Source organism: Lytechinus pictus, chromosome 4 (genome assembly GCF_037042905.1).
Source record: "Lytechinus pictus isolate F3 Inbred chromosome 4, Lp3.0, whole genome shotgun sequence".
Taxonomy (NCBI): domain Eukaryota; kingdom Metazoa; phylum Echinodermata; class Echinoidea; order Temnopleuroida; family Toxopneustidae; genus Lytechinus; species Lytechinus pictus.
In genome coordinates, this window is record NC_087248.1 from 16,575,091 (window position 1) to 16,601,934 (window position 26,844).

The 26,844-nt window shown below is 34.8% G+C and overlaps 2 protein-coding genes across 2 annotated transcripts in view; both read right to left on the reverse strand.

Annotated features, from left to right (window-relative positions):
* Nucleotides 1-23: 23 nt before the first annotated feature.
* LOC129259443 (ribonuclease Oy-like) lies at nucleotides 24-13,280 on the reverse strand (the record flags this gene model as incomplete). The annotated part of the gene is made up of 7 exons (XM_064099016.1): nucleotides 24-2,131; nucleotides 3,241-3,358; nucleotides 3,764-3,883; nucleotides 4,608-4,675; nucleotides 10,230-10,302; nucleotides 12,234-12,283; nucleotides 13,182-13,280. Coding segments are annotated over 7 exons (654 nt in total), but the record flags the coding sequence as incomplete, so codon positions are not given.
* Nucleotides 13,281-23,078: 9,798 nt separating this feature from the next.
* LOC129258927 (uncharacterized) overlaps nucleotides 23,079-26,844 on the reverse strand; it is a 40,054-nt gene continuing 36,288 nt past the window's right edge. The window contains exon 15 of the mRNA XM_064099017.1: nucleotides 23,079-26,336. Within this exon, the coding sequence (XP_063955087.1) occupies nucleotides 26,120-26,336 (217 nt within the window). The 3' untranslated portion in view covers nucleotides 23,079-26,119. The remainder of the gene's footprint in view (nucleotides 26,337-26,844) is intronic.

Genomic DNA, 26,844 nt, shown 5'->3' on the forward strand with positions numbered 1-26,844 from the left:
CAATATAAAAAATGGTCCCCAACTATTTTTGGTATTTAATGATGGAAAGAAATTCAAAATCGAAATAAAAAAAGATAAAACATGGATTTTGGACGAGATGACTTTACTTTTTGGGTGATAACCTTTTTTTTTCTTTTGCTTGTCAAATTTTCCAGCCCCTGGTCCCCCTACCTTTGGGAGAGATTTCCGCCCTTGGTGGTTATGAACGCTTTATACCATAACACACTGCAAAAACTCCGGTGTTGATTTAACACCAGCCCGGAATCTATATATGTCCACACCAGAAAAGTATTGAAACAACACCAGTTTGGAATCAATCCGATGGTGCTTTAATACTAATTGGTGTTGTGTAAACACCTATCTGGTGTTAGACCAAAACCAAACTGGTGTTGTTTAACACTTCTCTGTTGTGGACATGTATAGATTCCGGGCTGGTGTTAAATCAACACCGGAGTTTTTGCAGTGCACAGTATGAAAAATTATTTATTTCAAGTTCAAGTTGATTTATTTAATGCTTTCACTAAAAACATACGAATGTATAAAGGCATAGTACATACTGATTTACACATCAAGCCCGGGTGTCGATCACGGGGGATATCCCCTCCCCCTATATTTCAGGTGGGGGTGTGTCCTGTGTTATCATTCCCCCAATAATTTACGGTAGAACATCATATCATTTTATGATGAATCATATGATAATGGTAATGATTAGGGAGTATATGATGATCGACTCGGTGTAAAAATCGCATTTTTACCTTTGCCATTATTACCTCTGCCATTTTTACCTCTGCCATTCTTACCTCTGCCATTTTTACATTTGCCATTATTACCTATGCCATTATTACCTATGCCATTTTTACCTCTGCCATTTTTACCTCTGCCATTTTTACCCGGCATCATGATGATCATGTTCATGATGGTTATATCATTGTTTATACACCATGAAAAGCATAGTCTTCGTGGTCTTGCCGTACGTGACGATGTCACCATAGGCATAGCGGTAACATTTTATTCGTTCCCTTTAAATTAAATTTAAATACTCATACTGTTGAATAACTGAAATAAAATCGAATGAAATGTTCAAAGTAAAGTATTGTCCATCAAGATAATAATTTGTGTAAGGTGGTCTGTAGTGTGTTGTCAGAAAGTATTGGTGTAAATGTATAAAAATTTTGGGGAAAAAAATTAAGAAACCAAATCAAAAACCAATTACTTAAAGGAGAATGAAACCCTTGAAACCAGCTGAATCCATATCAAAGAGAAAAATCAAAGAAACATATTGTTGAAAGTTTGAGGAAGATTGAATGAATAATAAGAAAGTTATGAGCATTTGAATATTGAGATCACTAATGCCATGTAGATCCTCCCATTGGCAATGCGACCAAGATCTGTGATGTCACACACGTACAACTCCCTCATTACTTTAGTACTTATTTCACTGATATTCTCACTTTTATAGAGTCTATCACAAGTTGAGGTGTTCTTTTTATGAGAGGACAAGTACAGAGGTTTCACAACATTATATCATTGATGAATCGTTTGTCATATGATTATAATGAGCAAAAAGAGATGTTTTGGGGTATATTTTCAGTGTCCAAAAGGGGAGAGTTGTTCATCTGTGACATCATAGATCTTGGTCGCATTGCCAATGGGAAGGATCTCCATAGCATATTAGTGATCTCGACATTCAAATGCTCATAACTCTTCTATTGCTAGTCGTATTTTACTCAAACTTTTGTTGATCTTATTCTTTGATTTTTCTGCTTTCACAAAAGCTAACTTGCTCCAAGAGTTTCATTTTCCTTTAACAACGACGTCTGATCTTGATCATCTTGATAGCTGGTTAACCGTACCAGCGAAATTGTGTGCTTGATGGAAAAATAAATTCGTTATGACCTTCTACAAACATAGCATTTATCCAAGGACAGAATGACCTTGCGGAACTTTGGGCGTATAATATATATATAGAGACATCCAAAAGCAGCCACTGATCAACATTAATATATTAAGTCTTTGGAGGTATCATTATCTTTCGTTTGGGGTCACACTGCTGTCCAAAAATGTCCTTGCATTCGATGACTTTTAATGACAATCCGTAACAGATTCGAACCTCCATCAAAAAATTAGAGCTCTGTGAAAAAAATTAACAAGATGATTTAATGTTGGCTTGGATTGATTACAATCCAGAGGTCACATAATCTCTTGTAAGATCCTTCGCCAAATAAAAATTAATAAAGACATTTTACTTGCTTACAATAGGTGTATGTTGTGCAAGGTTTTCTACATTAGTATATTTGTCCACTTCTATGAGCACGATGAGTGAAATCAAAATGATTTATGATGCAAAAATTGAACGAAACTTCTCACACTGCATTTTGAAGCCCGGCAAAGGCTTTACACTCTAAAAAATATCGGGTAAATGTGCTCCATGAGGGTAATTATGTGTCCAACCAACACTGGGCATTACTTTGGGGCAATTTTATTTATCCAGTGTGATGAAAATTTTGCCCATTCTTAAGTAATTGCTGCTTACTTTTTAACCTTACTGGAAAATATGCTTCCTGCATTGGGTAAAATACTGCCCCAAATTGGTTGGACACATAATTACCCTCGTGGTGGTAAACATTTTACCCAATATTTTTTGGTTTAGTAAAGGGTCAACTATAACATTCCTATCTTATAAAGTGCAGTGGCCAACAATTTTTTTTTCATTCCGTGTGCCAGACTTAGGAAATGAATGAAAAAAAAATGTAGCACCTCGATAGATTTTTAATTGTCATTTGAGTACTTCTCTTACAAAATAATGTTTTGATTGGATATAAGAAAGATACATAGAAAGATTATATCCTGAAATAATCGGCTCATTCATTCTTAATAAGTGGTTTTATATTTATGAAGACAAAATCCAGATACAGATATTTCAAAATATATTTTCGTGTAAAATAGCAATAATGGAAATCCTTGACATCCATAAGTGCTTTTGGGGTATTGCATGCACTTAATGTGGGATTAACCAAAAACGGTGACACGACATTTGCTCTGGCGACAATTGCTCCGGGCTTTAATCGTCTAAGATATAGGGTTAGGGTTGCAATAGTGTTTTATGTTAGGTTTGTGATAGGGTTTAGCCACAAATCCAGGGTTGAAGTCGGTCGTTCCATTAATGTGTGGAATTAGCAGCGAAGCAATTGTCACCGGAGCAAATGTCCGATGGAACCAACAAAAATTGACTAGGCTCACCTGATCAACGCAGTACATTCCGATACTATGACCTAGTCCTTTTTGGATCGCTGACCTAACCGAAGCTGAAGGGTAGAAAAGAACCTCCGATGGCCTGATATTATCTCGAGCTAGAAGCCTGGAATGCACGAAAATCAAGCAACGACAATAATTGATCTCAGCATGTCCCTATACCTCTTTTCTTTTGTTACTCCCCCCCCCTTCCCCGTTTGGGGTGGGATTTTGGTTCTTTTTTAAGAACATTTTGGAGGTAATTTTTATTTCCTCTTAAAATTTTCCTGACATATATCGGCATATATCACCATTCATTCGGAATGAAGACCTTTGGGAGGGCCTTGGTTATTTTTTTCTGTACAAAAATGCCCCTCCCCTTTTTTATAATTTTTTTGGGGGGATCCTGGATCCGCCTCTGGTCATTTTTAGTGTTTGAACACAGTATTTGACTAGAGAGTTACTCGAACAATTAAACTGGAAATGTTGATTTTAAAACTTACAAAACGATCAAATAGCTTATATTACTTACCGGTAGATATTTACAGCTGAATTCAGTTCAAGAGCAAGAGCAAAGTAGCTGTGTTGTGTGCGTAGGCTAGCAATGCTTCCTTGGGCTGCACAAGTTCCATGTTTGCACCACTCGTGGGCCCTGGGGATATTGTTTGTAAGAAAAATATTTTTTTCCATTTTTTTTAAAGGGAATTAAAGAATAACAGAAAGATGAATTAATGTTTGGGGGATAATAATGACAATTTATTGTTTCCATGCTATTTTCTTTAATTCAAGATATCCATATTGATTGATTGATTGATTGATTGAATGATTGATTGATTGATTGATTGATTGATTGATTGCATTTATTCTTTTCATTCCAAAATTCAACAAAAGTTACAATGTAAGGCAAAACACAACAATATAATATTGCACGAATATATTTATTATTATTATATAGATGTTATCCAAGAACTACTGCCTAGCTTATCTAATTTGAAGATTGGGGAGAAAACTAATTATTATAATTTTTTTTTTTTTTGAATTTAAATGTACCAATATGCAAAATTGCAACATCGGCTCGCAAAGGGTTAGATCACTGCCAGTCCCTGGTGGGTGTTTCATAAAGATATTCGTCAGTTAAGAGCGACTTCGAGAACGACTGGTGATCCTTTCTTGAGGTAAATGGCATTCATCATTATTTAGCGCGTAAGAAAGTTTCACCAGTCGTTCTTAAAGTCGCTCTTAACTTACGAACAGCTTTATGAAACACCCACCAGGACAAAATTCCAATTGAATACGTACTGGACCTTTCGTAAGTCCTTCATCTCCGTCTCCGTAAGATAAAAAAAAATCATGACGAAAAATTAGCTTTTACTCACCAAAATGCTTCATTTGATGTTCTCTTATGTAAAGTAATCCATTCCTTACTCATTGCACTCCGGAGATCCTGCATAAATTTTAGATTATAATTATGAATGATATATGGAAAAAATAAGAGATAAAATAAAACTTCCCCTCTTTTATTTCATTTAGCTTCCCAACACTCTAAATTGAAAAAAAATGTTCTATCATCGTTTAAATTTTGTCTTACTGCATGTCTCCTAGCCTATAATCTAGGCGGAGGCTGCAGTTATAATTGTCTTTGCTGTTATGCTGAACGTCTGATCTGGCAAAGACTACGCATTGTGGCTGCTTTGCCAGATCAGAGACAATAACTGCAGCCTCCGCCTAGATTATAGGCTACATGTCTCCTGATTCAATTATTATGATTTTGAATATAAAAACATGTTTGTATTAGCGGCGTATGGATATATTAAAGACCGCATTTGATCAAATGAAAAAAAGCACCATTCAAATCACTTGATGCAAGGCATTAGGTATACAGAATACAGAATACTTAACTCTAAAAGGACTGGGGCCATGATGCCCCCCCCCCCCCTCATCAACGCTTCGCGCGATATTTCCGAAACGCAAAAAGATAGCGCCGCAAAATTATATGATTTTTTTCTTTGAAGTCTCGCGCAACTTTCGTGACCAAATTCGCGACGTACGAGTACAGCATCGCGACGTCACGTGACTTTTTACGAGACAATGTGTAGTAGGTTCATGATCATGCCGAAAATGCCATTGTTATATACTTTGTGTACAAAGTCTATGGGAGATGAAATTCATAAAAGGGCGACTATTTTTAGTTCTAATTGGTCTGCTTAATTAATATAGGGTTTAATTTAGTTGTTAAATGGTCAGTGGTAATTTTCCAATGAAAAAAAAAGAAAAACAAAAGAAGAATCAAAGAAATACATATAAGTCTAAAAACAAAGAAATACATAAGGAAAAAATTGGCTCTCGCAATTCTTCTTTGTTATTTTGTGGAAACCTTATACATTAGATTACAAAGATGACATCCGGAAAAAAAAAAGTGAAGTGAATTTGGGTGTTAAATATGCAAATAATGTTTTTCACGAATAAATTTGCATACTTTATTCATAATAAATAAAAATTAAATATTTTCAGATTTTTTTGTACTGGCTCGTAGTAACATTGAGAGAGTCGATGATGTCCCTCACTATTTCTTTTGTTTTTTCTTGTTTGAATAGTACAATAATTCAATAGATTTGGCAATAAGGACCAGCTTAACTGAACCATCATGATGAAATGTTAAAACAATGGTAATGTCATGTGTTCAGTGAGAAATTAAACTTAGTTTTGCAGGACAATGGGGAAAAATTAGTATAATTCATACTCCGATTATTAAGAAGAAGAAATACTGAGTGAGTGAGTGACGTCATCAGTCCCCTCTTTTGCATATAGACCAGGTTGTGCATATAACTGTTTTGTGAATAAGTAAATTTAAGCGAAACTTTGAAATGTCATTTCTTATTTTACACCCGATTTAGAAAAAAATTTCAGTGTTATGCCTTTTTTCTCTTTTTATTCAAATTAGGATTGGTAACACTTGGTATCACTGAAACATGGTTTTCTAGTGAAGTTGACAGGAATCTTGTTACAATTTCTGGTTATAATCTTGTAAATAATAATCGGACAAGCAAACGAGGGGGAAGCGTTGCTCTGTATATCCCTTCCCAAATAGAGTACCAGGTTAATCAGGACCTTAATATAATGTCTAATCATCTAGAAACTGTTTTTGTTGAGATCGACAACTCTGGCAAAAAGAATCAGATTGTAGGTGTGATATACGGGCCTCCAAATTCAAACTTTAATGATTTCATAAATGAACTCCAGTTCGTACTGAACAATCCACTTTTAGTTGGAAAATCTCATGAGAGATTATAATCTGAACCTCTTACTTTGTAATAGTGACCCTCAAGTTGATATTTTCCTGAATACACTAATGTCCTCCCTATTGCCTCTTATCACTAAACCAACCAGAATCACAGAGGTTTCGAGTACTTTGATTGTCAATATTTTTTGTAATGTGCAACCATATCCATGCTCTTGAATAATAGTATCTGATATATCAGACCACTTTCCTGTATATTGTAATGTGTCTTTAGGGAGATCATATTGTAAATCCGAAGACAGGAAAGTTGTGCGCAAAAGTACTCCAGAAAATGTTGCTAATTTGAGAGAAGCTCTGACTACTAACAACAAATTGGAATGATGTTCTTATGTAGATCAAGATGTTGAAAACGCCTTTGAAAATTTCTTCAGTAAATTCATGCAGCTCTATGATTAGAATGTTTCACTAGTTGAATATAAGAAGAATAACTACAATAAAGTTCCACGAGTGCCATGGATAAATAATTCAATATTAAAGTCTATCAAAAAGATAAACAAATTATACTATCAATATAAAAAGAGAAGTTCTGATTCAAATAGAAGAAAATATGTTTATTATAGAAACATCCTTACCTCTTTAGTACGTTCTACTAAGAAACAATATCATTCTGCTCGTTTTTAGATGACGTTCAAAGATATAAAAAATACTTGGAAAGTAATCAGAAGTATTTTCAAATCGCCCATAAAAACTATCAATGTTAAATGTATAAATGTAAATGGTTGTTTGGTTAAAGATAGGCAAATTATTGTAAAAAAGTTTAATGATTTCTTTTGCACTGTTGGGCTGAAACTAGGAGTCTATCCCTAAATGTCAGATGAAGAACTTTCGTGATTTCATGCCAGAGACAAATACAGAAAGCCTGTTTTTACTGCCAACAAATGAAGATGAACTATTGGGACTTGTGACCTCGCTGAAAGGCAATATATAGTCCTGGGTTTGATGGTATTAGAAATGAGCCGATTAAAGATATTGTGCATGGTATTGTGAGTCCCCTTGTACAAATTTTCAATCTATCTTTCACATCTGGCATTGTGCCAGGACGAATGAAAATTGCTAAAGTGGTGCCAATTTAAAAAAAGGGTGATCCTCAAACACTAAGTAGTTATGGACCTATATCATTATTGAAATCTTTCTCAAAAATTTTGGAAAAACTTATATACAATAGAACAGTAACCTATTTCAAAAAGACCGAAATACTTTTAAAATACCAGTTTGGGTTTCGTGAAAAAACATACCACTACCCATGCAATACTGTATTTCATTGATAAAGTGGCTCGATCTTTAGATAACCATCACCATACTAGGTATTTTCTTGGACTTCTCAAAAGCTTTTGATACGGTTGATTATGAAGTTCTAATAAGTAAGCTTGAGAATTATGGAGTTTAGGGCATAGCTCTTAGTTGGTTCAGGAGTTATTTAACTGACAGAAAATAATATGTATCGTTATATGGAACCGACTCAAGTTATCAAACCATGATCGTGTGGAGTCCCGCAGGGATCTCTTCTTGGTCCCTTCTCTTCATACTGTATATAAATGATTTTAGTCTGTCATCTGATGTTTGTCAGCAACGGCTAATACCGAACTAGGAAATGTAGTTCAGTGGATCCATGCAAACAAGTTGTCTTTGAATCTTCAGAAAACTAACTATATGCTTTTTAGTAATTCTCTGTCAGTTTTACCACAAGGTTTATTACTTGAAAATGTTGATATTATGAGGGTTGGATCCACTAAGTTCCTTGGATTACAAATTGATGAGAAGCTGACCTGGGTGTCTCATTGCAACAGTATATGTAAAGTCATATAAACAAATACTAGTATAATCTATAAATTGCGTTCTTTTGTACCAAAAGAAACGTTGCTTATTATATATTCTACTCTAGTTTTACCTTATCTTAATTACGGAGTGTTGGTATGGGGCAAGTCACTAGAACACAATTAGGAAAGATATTTATCGCACAGAAAAGGGCAATTCGAATTGCTTTTCATACGTGTTATCGTGCCCATACTAATGTTTGGTTTCACAGTAATAAATCATTGAAGATAGATGATATCTATCTTTTGCAGTTAGGTTCAATCATGTATGATTTTGAAGATGGTACTCTCCCAAATGCATTGGCTCAACTATTCATTAAAAACTGTCAAATTCATAATCATAACACAAGACAAGCAGCTGCTCTTCATATACCACGGGTAAGAACTACCTTTGCTATGAATACATTATCCGTTACTAGTCCTAAGTTTTGGAACACACTTCCCATTGAAGTAACTCAGTGTGTCGGTCTATAAACGTAAGCTGAAATTACATTTGCTGAAAAATTATGCTGAAACTCTTCAAAATATTTAGTGTAAAATAGATTATTTATTATAATCCTTTGTTGTTGTTTTGTACACTTATTTTTTCCTTTCCTCTTTTGGTGTTTATCGTATAAACTCCTTTATACAGCTCCCTTATATATAGCTGAAGCTCTCTCTTTGCCGTCTCAACAACTTTTCTCCCTAAACCCTTTCTCCTCATTTCATAATCCCTCTCTTATCTTTCCTTTTCATTAAAGGACAAGTCCACCCAAATAAAAAGTTGGTTCGAATAAAAAGAGAAAATTTCCTACAAGCATAATACTGAAAATTTCACCAAAACCGGATGTAAAATAAGAAAGTTATGGCATTTTAAAGTTTCTCTTATTTTTCTTAAAATAGTTATATGCACAATTTAGTCAAATGCAAGTGAAAGAATCGATGATGTCCTTCACTCACTATTTCTTTTGTGTGTTGTTGTTTCACAGGACAATGAGGAGAAAATTAGAATATTTCATATTTCATATAATAAAATACAAAAGAAAAAGTGAATGAGTGATGTCATCAGTTCCCTCATTTGCATACAGACCAGGATGTGCATATAACTATTATGTGAAATTAAGCGAAAATTAAAAATAACTTTCTTATTTTACATCCGATTTTGATGACATTTTCAGTATTATGCTCGTTGGATTTTTCTCTTTTTATTCAAATAAACTTTTTGTTGGGGGGACTTGTCCTTTAATGTCTTTTTCATTCTGTATATATATTCACTCTTTCCTTCTTTTGCTAATTTTTCTCTGTATTTCCTTCTTTCCTTTTTTTTTCCATATGTAGATTTAGATGTGTAGTCTTATCCAATGTATTTAAATATCTATACAATTGTCGTATCCTAGTTGGGGACCTTGTCGTGACAAACCTAGCTTTTCTAAGGTCTCCTCCTTCATTCAAAATGTGGAATTTTGTGTAACTTTTGTCTCCGGAATGTAAATGATATGATTAATGTAACAACCTCATACAATTGTATGTTTAGCGCTGAAAATCTGTTTTTTATCTTGCTTTTTATTATTATTATTTTTTTAACTACCATGTATCAATGTTTTTGTGAAAGGAAGAAATAAATGAACTATTAACTATGAAAAACAATTTGTAAGGATGGACTTGTCCTTTAAGCCAGAATTGTCATTCGTTATGATAGGCTTTTCGTCTAAACATCAACTCTCTTTCAAAGGTAGTTCATGTGGCGAAACAGCTGATAACTGCATGAGTAAAAAAATTCGAGTATTTCTTGGGTAAAAGTTGAGTATTATCTGTTATAGTAATAGGATGGTCCTTGCAAAGATAATAAAAACATAACATATACTCAGTATATCGTACAAAATATGAATAAGAAATCAGTTTATTGCCTTTACTGCTTGAGGGTCGAAAGGCCATGATTTGTTGCAGCATATTGGTCCGTGTGTTGATCCTTGGTTTGGCCTGTAAGTGAAATAAAAAATAGTGAAGTGAAAGAAAAATTACTGATTGATATATCCAGGGGCGATTCAAATTAGACTTCAGACTTAGAAAGACACAGAAAGCTGTTATTTTCGATTTTTTGTTGTTTTTGCCAAAAGGAACAAAAATGTTGGTAACAATCTCTATTCCAAAAAAGGAGAAAATTCATTATTCCGAAAATATAATTTGCATCCCAAGGAGAAAACAAAAAGCAAAAAAACTGGTTCAATTCGCATTTTTACCCTCCCTGAATTCTAGCAGAGAGGCGTATATAGGCACAGTTACAAGAGAGGGACACGTCATACAGCGCCAAATGTTAGAAAATTATCAATCACATAATTATTCAACACTATCTGTAAAAACTGTGGCGTTAAAACGGACACCAGTTGGTGTCTATAGAGGACCACACCCTTGGGTGTTAAAATTACATCCTAGCAGTCCTGCATTCACCCTAGAGATTGAATATCACCAAAGAGTGTAAATGTAACAACCGAAGTTGACGCTTAATCATACACTTGATTTTTAAGATTGATTGTACATTATAGTCAATAGAATCAAACGTAGAAAACTGCTCTACAATCAATGCTAAGATTTGTGTTACAGGGGGTTACAGGCCCTACAGATCTGCTTTTTGTGTGCAAAATTCTGTCCCGCGACACCCGCACCATACATGCATGTATTACGACTGATGGCTGGAGATATTCGAAATGCAGGACCTAAAATAGAAGATAACTTGGATAAGAAAGTGGTTTTTCAAACAAATCGAGTACATATTGAGTGAGGAAAAACTTACTGAATTAAGGCTTAGATATAGATCATGACAGTCCATCGAATCGATATTGCATTTAATGTGGATTATTGGTGGATGACTGGCAATTGATTCCATGGGTCGGATCACCTCTCCAGCCGAAACCATTACGCATGCGTTGATATGTAAACAGCGTATGCAATACGTTTGTACCGATGCGGGTTTCTTTTGTTTCTTTTGTTTACTCCTTCTACACAAACGATACGCCTCTAGCACACGATGTAATGGGCATTATGTTTTACTTTCCCCAGAAATGGGGGATTAGATTCAAATTCCGGGGGACCACTTCCATTGATGAGTGGATACCAGGCACGACCATGGGGTTTCGAAAAGTACCCTAAACAAGGGAAGCAAGTCTTTTCCAGATTATGAAAATGCATCTTTTAACAAGTATTTGGCTTGTGAAACCCTACAAGTATTGGAAATATATCAATTTTTCCAGTATTTTAATAATCGTTTTTGACACCTTTATAACGTTACATATATAGGCCTATACGTAACGTACTTACCCACTCTTTCCCTTTTTACGCGTGGTTGCGCCTGGTATCCACTCTTCAATGGAAGTGGGCCCCCCGGGCGGCCTCTCGAGCTCTGGGAGGAACCAAATGTGGATTTGGAAAGTCGTCCTAAATCGGATATATCGCTGTTACCATAGTAGCAACCAGAATTTTGCACATTGAATGTTTCCGTTCCAGATGCGAAACAAAAAAAAATTAATGTTACACAATTTGCATTGCAGGACAGAGTTTTACGGCCATGACGACGGGCCCAAAAGTCACTTCCAAAATCAACTAACGTCGTAAATAAGCGTTCGCGTTCTTCCAACGAAAGGTCGGGACTGTCAATTTAACACCCGTGTAAAATAAATGGTGTGGTCCTGTATGTACACCGGTTAACACCGCTGTTTTCGCTGTGTATGAATCCCAAAGTACAATACAGAACGGCCGGCCCTTTTGGAAAATCCCGGATCCGCCACTGAATATAGGATATATAGATTCGATTCAATTCATGCATTATCAAATTGCAGGCCTATGTGGTAAACAACTATACGTTCATGTACTCAACTCAGTATTTCTGATAACAGATAACAATCATGATAATTTACCATAAGCCATGTATGGTCCAGTTGTTCTTAACGTTGTTTTCACGACAATCCTGAGTATGAGGATAAAAACAGCGAAGAGTGATATCAAGGAAGCAGCTATATATATATATATATATATATATATATATATATATATAATATATAATTCAAAAAGAAATAAAAACTGCGTAATGAAAAGTATTACACGAATTTTCGCCCATAGGGCTTTGTCAAGTGATTTATTGATTAAGATCAAATTTATATATATATAGTGGGTTGAGGGGTCACAATTTGCCCCATTCTAAGATTATACTACGATGAAAATACAAAAGGGTGACATAATGTATATTATTATTAACATAATTATTGCAAACAACAAAATTAAATTTGGGGTGGGAATCAACAATAAAAACAAAATAAAACTTCGTCAAATATAAATTATCCTCTCCTTTTTTTTTGGTCCAAGTGCTCGGCATTGAAAAGTCAGCGGTGATGTTCGTTATGACGAACTTTGTATATTCCGAAAAACGCAAATTGCATCATTTGTTCTAATGAAAATAACGTTTAATTTGTTCTGTTTATCGGGAAAAACATGTGGCATTTTTCCAAATACTGGTTAATCCGATGATCTAAGATAATTGTTCGTTGGTTCGTTGTTCCGAAAATGAAATCGGGTTTGTTTACGAAAAAAACATCTTTATGTGGTAGACTTTGACATGATATTCAGAAAAGTTTTAATATAGATTGTTCAAATTTTTCCCGTTCTTTCTTTTCTCCCTTTTTCTTGGTCGTGAAACTTTAGGGGGTCTACCCCCCCCCCCTTTGGATGCCAGTGGTAACGGACTAATAAACTTGGGAATATTGATCCTTCAGAGTTGGCCTATTCACGAGCTGTTATCCCATCAAATAAAGATTTTTAATTTATATTTATAAGGCTCTCGGCCCGTATGAAGAATGAGAATAATATACCTTTCCAAAGTTTCTGCAGACAGTCGGTGGCCATTGTAATACGAATGTTAGATGATCCCATTCACTTTGAAGAAAAGTCAAGAAAATTGAATTACTTATTTTAGGTTATAATCAGATGATTACGGTCTCATAATATCGAGTATAATAGGAGCTATATTGTATTGGGCAAACGTAGGTTCAAGGGACCATTACGAAAACAGATTTTTAACGTTTAGGAGATAAACGAACTCTTTTTTTATTGCTTGTCAAAATTTTTTGGCAACGAGAATAATTTTTTTCACCTTCCACCCTAAAACATGAATAGACATGAATACCTTTTCTTACTCAGTACAATGAATACAAGAAATCATGCTAAAATCATGTGAGAATGTTATAGGCCTCAACCTAATTAAGTTGACCAGAAAGCAGTCGAGGTTTTCTCAAATTGGGCATTGCAAGAAAACTCTATTCTTTCTTATACTAATATGTGATATAGTTCTCTCATGCATATAGAGATATATGAGCATATGGAAGAGCTTAGGTTGTAAAAACAATTGAATTTAAAAAAAATAAAAAATAGGCCTATATACACAACAAAAGAAATGACAAAGTGACATCAGAATAAATGTGGATCTCCATTCACTGACTCAATTCCGTAGCAAGACAGTCATTGCAGTCAGTGGCAGCACCAATGGGATGGGACATGGGGGCAATCACTCCCATCCCCCCCCCCCGGAAAACTTGAAAATGAAGAAACTTTGAGTAATTTATAAATGATAGTTGTATATGCTGTCACAAGCATCATATTCAAGCTGTATGTGATCTTAAGTACCATATATCACTCTTCTTCTTTTTTATCCACCCTTGCCCCCCCCCCCCCGAAAAAAATATGTTACCGTCTACTTGTCAGTCTGCTCAACACTTAAAAATTTAGGTGTACAAGTAGCAGACAACAGCCATCATTTTTTTTCTGCATGATATATTAAATTGTCACACAATGTATCATGTTAGAAAAAATCCATAAAATGAGTTGTACGACGTTACCTGGTCGAATCTCCGAAGTCTGTTTGAAGCTCCGATTTCACCACACCAAATACTAGTGAAAATAAAACCAGACTGGTCAGCACCAAGAATTCCATGACTTTGACAATCAATTCTGGATAATAATGTACACTGAAATACCAGTGAAGTCCCACAAATGATTTAATTGTTATGCGATGTATCTTCTAAAAAAAATACATCACATAGAAATTAGACCACTTCTGGCTACAAAAATAGCCTCAAGTGATATGGTTTCTATTTCAATACCTGTCTTTATCTTATCCACTTCAGACTGTGAAAACATAATGGCATTAGATGGCCATGAGTTTCCTCTTAACTTCTAATTAGATGGTGATTATACAAAGAGTTACGATTGATCAATAGAGATGTATACTAGTAACGCTTATACATCTCTATGGATTGATCCTTAAATCGTAACTCTATGGAAATCCATCAGTGTCATAATTATTTCTACAGGAAATTTGTAAAATGTCCTTTGTAAAGAAAGGAGATCACACCAAATTGTCAAGAAATCAATGAATTTAGGAATATACATTTATATCTAGAATTATTTTTGAACAAACGTGCATTTTGTATGTTGACTTTGCTGGCTTTCCATAGTTGCGATTGATTCGATCAATCGCAACTCTTTGTAAGACGGGCCCCTGGTTTCAAAATCAATTCCTTGTTTCTTTCTTGAGATCAGTGTGTTTTTTGCTCAGCAATGTGTGTTGCATTCGGTTAAATATATTCACTTGGTCGACAAGCATTAGGTTTACTTTGGGCTAAACCCATTTGGTCCACAATTTGATCTAATTGCCATTTGGTCTACACTACACCATGGGCCCGTCTTACAAAGAGTTGCGATTGATCCGATCGATCACAACTATGGACGGCCAGCAATGTCTACATCTATTATGCATGTTTGTTAAAAATGTTTTCTAGCTATGATGTATATTCATGCATTGTTTACTTAAAAATTCACTGTGCTTCTCTTTGTTTACAAAGGACATTGTGCAAATTTCCTGTAGAAAAAATTATGACACTGATGGATTTCCATAGAGTTACGACTGATTAGATCAATCGTAACTCTTTGTAAGACAGGGTCCATGTTTTATACCCACTTAGTATAATTAAAGGGATGGTCCGGGCTGAAAATATTTACATTTAAATAAATAGAGCAAAATTCACTGAGCAAAATGATGAAAATTATATCAAAATCGGACAACAAATAACTAAGTTATTGCATTTTAAAGTTGATGAATATTTTGTGAATATAGTTATATGCACATCATCATGAATATTCATTAGGTGGGCTGATGATGTCATATCACCACTTTCCTTTTTCTTATGTTATTACATGAAATCATAATTGATTCATTTTTTCATTAATGTGTAAATGACGTGTCTCCATTATACAGTGCGTATCAAAAAAAAGTTTACACTTAGAAAGAATCCTGTAAAATTATACATTTGTAATATCCTGAAGATTTTCCAAATTTTAACATTGGTACAGATCCATTTAATCAGATGACAATATAACTGTCGAAAAATATTTCCGCTTGAGTGAGCCCCACTTACTTTTGAAAGTTTTGTGAAAAATGATTTGCGCAGAACTTTGAAATAGTTGTGCAAATAAAAGTAGACCTTAATCATGAAGAACACGTGGAATTTGGCTTGCAAAATTGATTTGAAGATCTCTTTAACCTTTTTTAACTTGTTTCCTTTCCCAAACCCTTCGAAGAGTGCATTGCGCCCCACCCCACTCCCCCACACACCGAGGCCATTATGACGATATTTGCTTTACACTGAGCTATGAATTACATGAAATAACTTAGGCTTGATTTTCATTGTGTTTATCATTTTCAAGCTTGGGAAAAGTGTGGAGAAACAAGTATTAAATGAAAAATGAAATATAAACCCACTTTAAATTATAAATACTTAGTGAAAAAATGCTGGAGATGTCTGATATTAACTTTTCTTCAGATTCAGTTATGTCCTAAGATCCAGCTGGCACAAAATGGTAAAGGTTGTGCTTACGTGTTGAAATAAGTTGAATTTTGGTGGAAAATTGTTACAAAATGGTTGAATGTATCCGTTTTATTTCAATTGACTGAAAGTGCAAGGGAAATGTACGAGAAATGTTTCGCAAGGTAAGTTTGATTTCGCCCTTTCCCCTTGACACAGCGTGAAAACGAGCATTTCTGCGAGCTTAACAAAAATGGACAGTGCTCACTTAAGTGTAACATTCTGTCAAAACTTTTACTTTCATGTGATAGATGAGACCCTAACCCAAGATTATATGTAAAAAAATTACCCACATGTTGTATATTTTTTAATTCCCAGAGCTTTTTCAAAGTGTAAACTTTTTTTTGATACGCACTGTATATGATGAAATAAGTTGCGGCAATAAATAATTAATGCAATAATCAGTTGCCAATCCAATTGTTTTAGCTCTTGGTAGAAATTTTTTGAATGAACCTAATTTCATATAATAAAATACAAGAGAACAAGTCGGATATGACATCATCAGCCCACTTAATGAATATACACGAAGACATGCTTAGAAATGTTTCACCGGAATAATGCAAATCTTTAAAATTCAATATTTTTGTTTTAATCAAATTTTCAGCATTTTGCTCTGTGAATTTTACTTTATTTATTGAGATATAAATATCTCCAGCCTGGACCATCCCTTTGATTGGTGTTAGACCGAGTGGATATCAGATGAGATGGGTATAAGCCTAAATAGACCCACATGATTTCAAGATGAATCGGATGTAGCATGATTTACATACAATGAATGTTTAAGAGTGTAATGGACCATGGCCGTATGAATAAAAAAATAATTTGCCGGGGGGGGGGGGCGGGGGCAGGACGCGTAAGCTTTTTCGATAAAACTTGAAAGCGAGGGAGCAAAGCGACCAAGATTGTCATTTGGGCGCTTATGCATTTCATATAGTTAAAGTGAAGGATTGTATGCATACTTTTGGTGGATTTTGTGAAAAATTTTAGTAATAAAATGTAAACTTTCAAAATTTCTGGGGGGGGGCGCAACTGCCCCCAAGCCCCCCCCCCCCCCTCACCCGTCTGCGTACAGCCATATAATGGACAGAATGCTTTATGAGGTGACAGATGAAATGATCCATTCAAAGATCATTCATTTCACCTTTCACGGAATGAAGTATTCCGTCCATTGCACATATAAAAGGAACATTATTTGTTTTATATGACACCTCAAATAGATACTTATCATTTGACATTTATAAATTTGAATGGAAATGTTGATTGTTGTATATATACAACATGCGCATTGTGTTTTTACGTAACGTCGGTGGTCTCTGCAAGCATGCAATGGACAAAATCGTACGGATCCAAAACTGCACGGATGATGACGTCATTGTAAAATGGGCTGAATGATCGACATTAAACAACCAATCAACTGACAAGGATCTATCTAGGAGTCATATAACTTAGTATGTTATACGATGTATGTTTATTTCATTTTTACAATTTATTCAACCTTATATTTACCCAGACTTTCATGAAAAAAATGGAGAATGTGAGAAAATAGGGTAACAACAAGATATAAATCATTAAACCAAGGAACATGAAAGCTCAATAATACTTCTTTTTTTAATTACATAAATGTAATTTATACATCTTACAAGATGAAGAATATAAAATGCTCATCTTATTCATCAATGGGTATAAATTTGCATATTGCAATCAAATATATGTACATGTATAAGATGATCATTCAGGATTTTTAATGTTCATTTTTTTTAAAATGATTGAATTGCAATACACTTATAGGAGACAGTACCATCAAAGGAATATTGAAATGAATTTTCACCATGATCTCAGTTAAAAGTGAAAATAAATCATGTCAGGTAACTAAGTGTTCTAGCTACATGAATAGTCAAGTTTCATTAAAAAGTGGAATGCCTCTGGCAGTCTCGCCTGCATTACGCAATTGGATATAGCAGCAGTGCTGCCTTTGAAAACAGCTAATGAATAATTATTCACAGAAGAAAACACTAATATGAAAATAAAATATATTGTCCATTGACCATGTGACCTAAGACATGCGCAAAACAATCATTCATACTTGATTACCCTTATGTCGATGTTTCATGAGCTAAATCCATAAACTTTCTAAGTTATGATGCCTATTCAAAACATACTCCCAACACAGCCAGAGTTCATTGACCTTTAAATGACATTTGATCTTGGCCATTTTTCTGAAATGTGCACAGGGTATTCAGGGATACATTGCTGCTCTTATGTCCAAGTTTCATGAACTAGATCCATAAACTTCTAAAGTTATGATGACAGTTCCACAAATACCCCCAACATTTCCAAAGTTTGTTAACCCTAAATGACCTTTGACCTTAGTCATGTGACCTGAAACTCACACAGGATGTTCAAGAGTACTTGTTGCTCTTCTGTCCAAGTTTCATGAACTAGATCCATGAAATTTCAAAGTTATGACAATTCCTCAAATAACCCCAACATGGCCAAAGTTCGTTGACCCTAAGTTACCTTTGACCTCGGTCATGTGACCTGAAACCGGCACATGGTATTCAGGGATACATGGTTGCTCTTATGTCTAAGTTTCATGAACAAATACTATAAACTTTCAAACTTATGATGACAATTCCTCAAATAACCCCAATATAGCCAAAGTTCGTTGACCCAACGTGACCTTTGACCTTTATCATGTGACCCGAAACTCAGGCAGGATCTTCAGTAATACACTATTACCCTTATGTCTAAGTTTTATGAACTAGGTCCATATAATTTCGAAGTTATGACAACATTTCAAAAACTTAACCTTGGTTAAGATTTTGATATTGATTCCCCCAACATGGTCTAAGTTCATTGACCCTAAATGACCTTTGACCTTGGTCATGTGACCTGAAACTCAGGCAGGATGTTCAGTAATACTTGATTACTCTTATGTCCAAGTTTCATGAACTAGGTCCATATACTTTCTAAGTTATGATGACATTTCAAAAACTTAACCTTGGTTAAGATTTCAATGTTGACGACGCCGCCGCCACCATCGGAAAAGCGGCGCCTGTAGTCTCGCTCTGCTATGCAGGCGGGACAAAAATAATAGTAGTTATAATTTTTAGAGTGCTTAATACAAAATGATTCAAAGCACTTGCTTTACAAAAACATGAAATAAGATAATTAGCACAATTTCAAACATACAAAAATTAACAAAACATCATCAATCATATTGGCAAAAAACAAAACAAAACCAATACATGTATATTTTATCAACCCATATGAGCTTGAATACAAGTGGGGCAAATATGTGTAATTATTTGAGCAATCAATCATATCATTGTAAGAACCAGGAATATTCAAAGAAAATTGTGATCATAACGGTACAAGATTTTGTTTTAAATGAAATATATACTTAAAGCCGTTACAACAAATTTCCTTTCAATTCTTCTTTAAACCCATTATTACATCACAATAATTTTATATTTAGTGAATTTTTTTCCAACATATGTACTTTTTTCAAAGCTTTCCAAAACTAAGATCACTTCATTATTATCATGATTATACCGTAATTGTTTTTGTAATTTCTTGACTCTTTTGTAACATTACTTTTTTGTTGATTTTATGTATATTTTTATGCTCTTTTGTAAAACATTTGTCAATTCATCTTAACAAGCTGCGATCATATGTTTTAATCAATCTTGAATCTTGAAATATTCTCAGTTTCCTGATAATCAAATTCTATTTATATCTATGTCAATCATAAGTCCATCTCTTAATCAATTAAGGAGAAATTAAAGTTAAGAAAGATAATAGGATACATTGGCCTTATCCCAGTAAAAAAAAAAATCAACACAAGGGCCAGTATTCTGAACTCGGGTTTAAATTAAACCCTGGTTTAAAGTTGTGGTTTAACTATGGAGAGCCAATTGGAGCACAAATCCCTTACAGTACACATCCAATTTACTAACTCGTATGACACCCAAACTGTCTGGGAATGATAACTAAAGTATTGAAAGGTCAAGTCCACCCCAGGAAAATGCTGACTTGAATAAATAGAGAAAAATTAAACTAGCATAGTGCTGAAAATTTCATCAAAATCGGATGTAAAATAAGAAAGTTATGACATTTTAAAGTCTCGCTTATATTTCACAAAACAGTGATATGCACAACTAGGTGACTCAGTTGATGATGTCCATCACTCACTATTTCTTTTGTTTTTTATTGTTTGAATTATACAATATTTCATTTTTTATAGATTTGAAAAGACCAACTTGACTGAACCATGTAGTATTAAACAATGCTAATTCCACATATTCAGGGATGAATTAATCATTGTATCACTTGACAATGAGAAAATGAGAATTTCATATTTCATATAACAAAATACAAACGAAATAGTGAGTGGATGACGTCATAGTCTCCTCATTTGCATACCAGCCAGGATGTGCACATAACTGTTTTGTGAAATAAAGCGAAACTTTAAAATGTCATAACTTTCTTGTTTTACATCCGATTTTGTTGAAATTTTCAGTGTTATGCTTGTTGCATTTTTCTCTTTTTATTTAAATCAACTTAATGTTGGGGTGGACTTGTCCTTTAAATTATTTTTCTTCATTATGAAAGCAAAAGGAAACAAAATAGTAAACATAAGAAATATACAATATAAATAAAAACAGAATGTTAGAATTTTTGGCTCCCATAATCTTAGCACAGACTTAGACCACGGTCTAATTTAAACCCGACTACAGAATACGGGCCAAGAAGTTTGGGGAGCAAAAAATACTGTTTGATATCAAAGGGTCCTGAGACATAAAAGTAGCGATCTATCTCTACACCTGCATTGGCCAATCAAAATAACTGTTGCATACACACTTCCTTCCAAAGACTGACCATCGACCAATCAGAAGTGTAGTCTTTAGTTTGCAATGTAAATTTGAACTTGGTCTACAAGTGCTCCGTCTATTTTTCATTTCATCTAATTGCCATTTGGCCCAATTCCACTTCGTCTAATTTCCAGTAAGGGTATATTTGGGCGATTCCATGCTAGAAAATTTAGCCATTTTCACAACATTTTTCAACCTGCTGTCCAAACGAACAAAGAACTTCAATTTGCTTTGTGGTAATATTAAAGTACTACTGGGAAGACATGGAAGAAACCGACAACCAACAAAATATGTAGTCCATAGGTGAATTAGAGCCTAAAACGTTGCGTGTCGTACGGGTCATTTCTGCGTCCCGTAAGACACACAACATTTTCACCTATAACTCGCCTATAATTTTTTTTTGTGTTGGTTATCAGTTTTTCACATGACCACCCACTATAGCTTTATCAGTGACAAAAGAGAATATTTTATTGCTCAAGCATTTGGCTAGAAAACTAGAAATTGTTGTCAAAATGTACCGTACGACACGTTTGGAATCGCCCATTTGTCTAATAAGCAATAGACATGACACCACCAAATCTATATGGTTAGATGGACTGTTTGTGAACCCAATTTTAACTTGACTAAGTGCAAAATAAGAAGTTGATGATGTGGAAAACAAAGATAATGATGCATAATATGATTTCATGACTATTACATGAATCTCATACAACCAATTGACCTAACACCACTAAATCTGTGTGGTTAAATTAGCCGTCTGTGAACCAAATTTTAACTTGACAAAGTGCAACATAAAGTAGTACAGGTGAAGAGGAAAAGAAAGATAATGATGCATAATGTGCTTTCATGACTATTTTCTCAGACGACTGTTGACACCAAATATGCGACTTAAGGTAACTTTGCAAGGAGATAGGTAAAACAGATATGAACTTCACTTTAACCGAGGAACATCCTTATGTGAACGAGGAGAAAAAAAGTGGAAATTTAGATCATCAAAACCACCTTGTTATGCCCCACTGCACCTTAAAACTATTCACACACACACACAAATATATGGTGGAATTCCCCTGATATAAAGAAACAGACTGGATGCAGATAAAAGTATATTAAAGCTCAAATAATGCTTTTCCACAAACTTGGGATGTACCTCTGTGTTTTTAGCTAGATTTGAATATGGGAATGATCCTCACAAATGGGTCCTGCATTTCTAAGGCTCTTCAGACTCAAGTCACCTCTAGTGGAGTGAGGGCTTTATTCCATCTTCTAATTTACCAAATATAATACTGATAAAACTTTGGTTAATCCAGCAATGTTATTATGCTCCAAAATAATGCAATCTATTACTCACACACAATGCCTAAATATCCGCCCTTTCACTTACCACCAAAAAGAAATGTACATTTAAAGGCAGTAGTAACTTTCTATAGATAGTTGGTTTGTCTTGGCAAATAAAAGAGAATAGATTCAATGAAATCAATCTCTAATTACTGATCATCTGTAATTGATTTCATCAAAGGTTGCTCACTCTTGCACATTTATAAAAAGGAGATAAGTGGGGCAAAATCACTCTCCAAACACGGCTCAACAGAAACTGAAACATAGACAAGATGTGAATAAATTAGACTCAATGGCCCGTATTCAGAAGTCAGGTTTAACTTAGACCACGGTCTAACTCTGTGCTAAAGTTATGGGGAGCCAAAAATCAAAACTTCTGTTTTTATTGTATATTTCTTATGTTTACTATTTTGTTTCCTTTTTGCTTTCATAATGAAGAAAAATACTTTAAAATACTTACGTTATCATTCTCAGACAGTTTGGGTGTCATATGAGTTGTGTACTGTTAGGGATTTGTGCTCCAATTGGCTCTTCATAGTTAAACCACAACTTTAAACCAGGGTTTAATTTAAACCTGAGTTCAGAATACGGGCCACTGGTATCATTTCCTAGAGATAAATGCAGCAGTGAATTCAATCAATCATCAATAATTGCAAATTTATGACATCGTCTCAAACCTCAATGCTAACATACATATACCGTCCTAAAAGTCAACAGAATATAAACATATTAAAATAGGATAAAGAGATCATGAACACAACATAGCCAATATTTTGCATAAATCCCTGATTTAAAGTGAAAGAGGATGGCAAAATAAAATGATAATTTGGCAGTGTCCTAAAATGAATAGCAAATCTCAACATCAACAAACAATTTATAAAAAAATCAGCTAACAAAATTAGTACACAGTAGTAAACTAATACCTTTTACAAAGGTAAGAAACAAAGACAATCTTATCACAAGTGACTGACGCAAGCAACATCACAAATTTTAAAGGAGGGGGGGGGATTATTCATGAACATCTTTAACTTTTCAAAGAATTTGGGTCAAAGGTGATGCCTCATTGTGTCACTAAAGTAATATCAATATGTAGTAAGAGGGATTTCCAGTTTTCACAGCTATCAGTCCCCAACGTTTTACATTCACCCCCATCAAACCATTACTTTGTGAAAAATCCCAAAAGCCTAATATGTTCTGTAGTAATTTAAAGGTCAAGTCCACCCAAGAAAAATTTTGATTTGAATAAATAGAAAAAAAATCAAACCAGCATTATGCTGAAAATTTCATCAAAATTAGATGTAAAATAAGAAAGTTATGACATTTTAAAGTTTTGCTTATTTTTCACAAAACAGTGATATGCACAACTCAGTGATATGCAAATGAGAAAGTCGATGATGTCCCTCACTCGCTAATTCTTTTGTTTTTTATTGTTTGAATTATACAATATTTCATTTTTTACACATTTGACGATAAAGACCAACTTGATTGAACCATATAGTATTAAACAATGCTAATTGCACATGTTCAGAGAAGAATTAATCGTTGTTTCACACGACAACAGGGAAAAAATTTGAATATTTCATATTTCACATAATAATGATGACTTATACATATCGTGCAGCTACTATAGAAATACTGGTATACTGTGCAGATACCAAGGCAGATGTGTTGTACACATGCCATTCTGGGATCCTTCACTCGATTGCATTCCCACATAGAGACAGTCGTGCTAATTCTAAATTTGCCAGAAACATTATGTAAACTATATAAACTGAGATATACACATCAGAATATGCTTTATTCTAATACCTAGAATCTATTCACCCTTCATAAATCAATGTCACAGAGTATGGTTTGAATCATAAGAGCAATTTACTCTACACTTAATTTGTTTTAGTTTCACAATCACATGTCACTTTATAAGGACAGGGACAATATTGTGTGGACACAATTCTGGTACAAATGATTCACAGCACAGCAAAACCTATGGAGTATTTCTATTTCATGAAGCATTTCATAAGTGATTTTTCACTGACAAATTTGTTCTGAGCCAATCAGATGCAAGGATTTCAGTAGCTTATAACAAAAACCTATTTCTCCTTGTTTCATGAAATGCTCTCCAGGTTCAACCTATGGGAATGGAAGGAAATGTAGCCATGTCTTCAACATAAAAGGTACACAAATCATTCACATAACAATGCAAAATTATAAACGCGTGATTTGGACGGTTTCATTTTCCATACAGATAAATTATTGTCGATCAGTTAATTAGGGTTCCAAGCTTTTCAAGAAAACAAAATTCCCTGATTTTTCCCTGATTAAGTTTAAAACTTCCCTGATAATTTTATTTCAACCCATTCCCAGGTTCGCATGTTTTCTAAGCTGTTGCAGTGAATTCATTTGAAAATTCTCGTTTCAACTATAATAACCCCAATTTCGAGTTCCTAACCATTCTCACCGACCCCTCCCCCATCCCGATATCAGCAATCCTTTGCAGGAATTGTTGCTGTTGCGGTGTGTTAAGAGCTCTTACCAGCTGTCAGTCCACCCCTCCCAGTTTGAACGAGAGAAATGAAAACTCTCCTCAAAACTGAAAGTGGGGTGGTAAATACCCCACTTGAGCTCCCATTGACATAACACGCAAGGCAATGGGGTTCGTGTGTTATAAGCTAGTGGGGTATTTTGAAACGGAGGAAACACGTAATCTACAAACTAATTATTACCACCATAACCAGTCATTTAATGGATACTGTTTTGATATGCAACAAAATATAACAGAGTCTGACTGACTACCGTGCTTTCGACTTTTGGGCTGAACAAAATTCCCTGATTTTTCCTCATTTGAGGCATTTTCCCCTGATTTGAGGTATTTTTTATCAAATTCCCTGATTTTTCCCCAACTTGAAAAATGTAAAATAATTTTCCCTGATGGGCTGGGAACCCTGTCAATGACACTGTCAACAGATTCCTAGATTTGAGAAGGTTTAGAGCTCATATTCCTATTGACTTCTTTAATTCCCATAGGCTTTATATACAAGAATCATCCAGATTCAGTATACAACAGATTAAATAGTACACCTATATCTAGTTTCTTTAAAATCTCATGGGTATATATATCATGATTTTGCCCTGAGTTCCAAATACAGCACATTGCACATCAATAATAATTGTCAGAAAACAAATAATTGGCAGAAATTGAAATTGCCAGTGAAATAATTTGAAAACAAATAATGTGAATTATAGATAGCATCACACGAGCTCATTGCGTAACTTTTCATGGCAGTAACATGATCCATTGTCTTAGTACAATGGCAGACCTTGTCACCATTTCACAAAAGTTGTCAGCACTAAATGATCAATCATTCTCTGACAGTTGTCATAGTAACAGACAGAGTCCAGTGGTTCCCAGCCAATCAGAGCTCCTCAGAGCTGACAATTGAATAAGGGTCCTGTTTAATAAAGACTTGCTATAACAAGTTTACTATCAGCTAATCTGGGGCCCGTTTCATAAAGGACTTACAGCTGTTGTAACTTTGCAATTATGGCAACTACCATGGCGACATGGCTCATCAGCCAATCAGAATCAAGGTTGCCATGGTAGTTGCCATAATGGCAAATTTACAACAGTTGCAAGTCCTTTATGAAACGGGCCCCAAAATGTATAATTTGAACTTTGAAGGATCATGGTGAACTCATAGCTTCTTTGAGGACATCGAAGTAGACCTGTGGTTGGTGCTTCCTTGCAAGCATCCTCTCTGCCACCGCCCCTACCCTCAGGAGGCGGCCTTCCTCCCACCAGGGACCCATGATCTGGAGACTAATGGGGAGGTTCTTAGCGTCGTAGCCCACCGGGACGACCAGCCCAGGGATGCCTGATATGTTAGCCAGTGGGGAAAACCTAGGTAGAAAGGAAAGTAGATGTCATATCAAGATAGTAATATTAGAACGTGATAGGAACACATTTTTAAGTGTGCTAATTTGACATTAAATAATGGAAACCAGCCATGCTGTCATCGATTATCTAAACTGAATATCGCCGAGCTATTAAAACCTCGTACCCCCCCCCCCCCCCCCCCCCCCCCCGCGAGGAAAAAAAATTATTTGAAGACATTATAGAGTTATGGCATCACAAGTTGCAGACTTCTGCTACCTAGAAAGAGATCTCTACTAGAATTAAAGAGACCATTTTCCGACAATATGAAGCTGCTAACATTGCCGTATTTCTTAAGTACAGCCTTTTTATGAAACTTTTTAAAATGTTTAAAATTTGATGCACAAGATTTCAACAGCCCAGTGACAATGTGCGCGACGATATGCACTGTCCCAATGTAAATTTATATGCCGTTCCTCTAAGCCAATACGGCAATATTTCAGTAGTATCATCAACAGGATGATGCATTTCACAA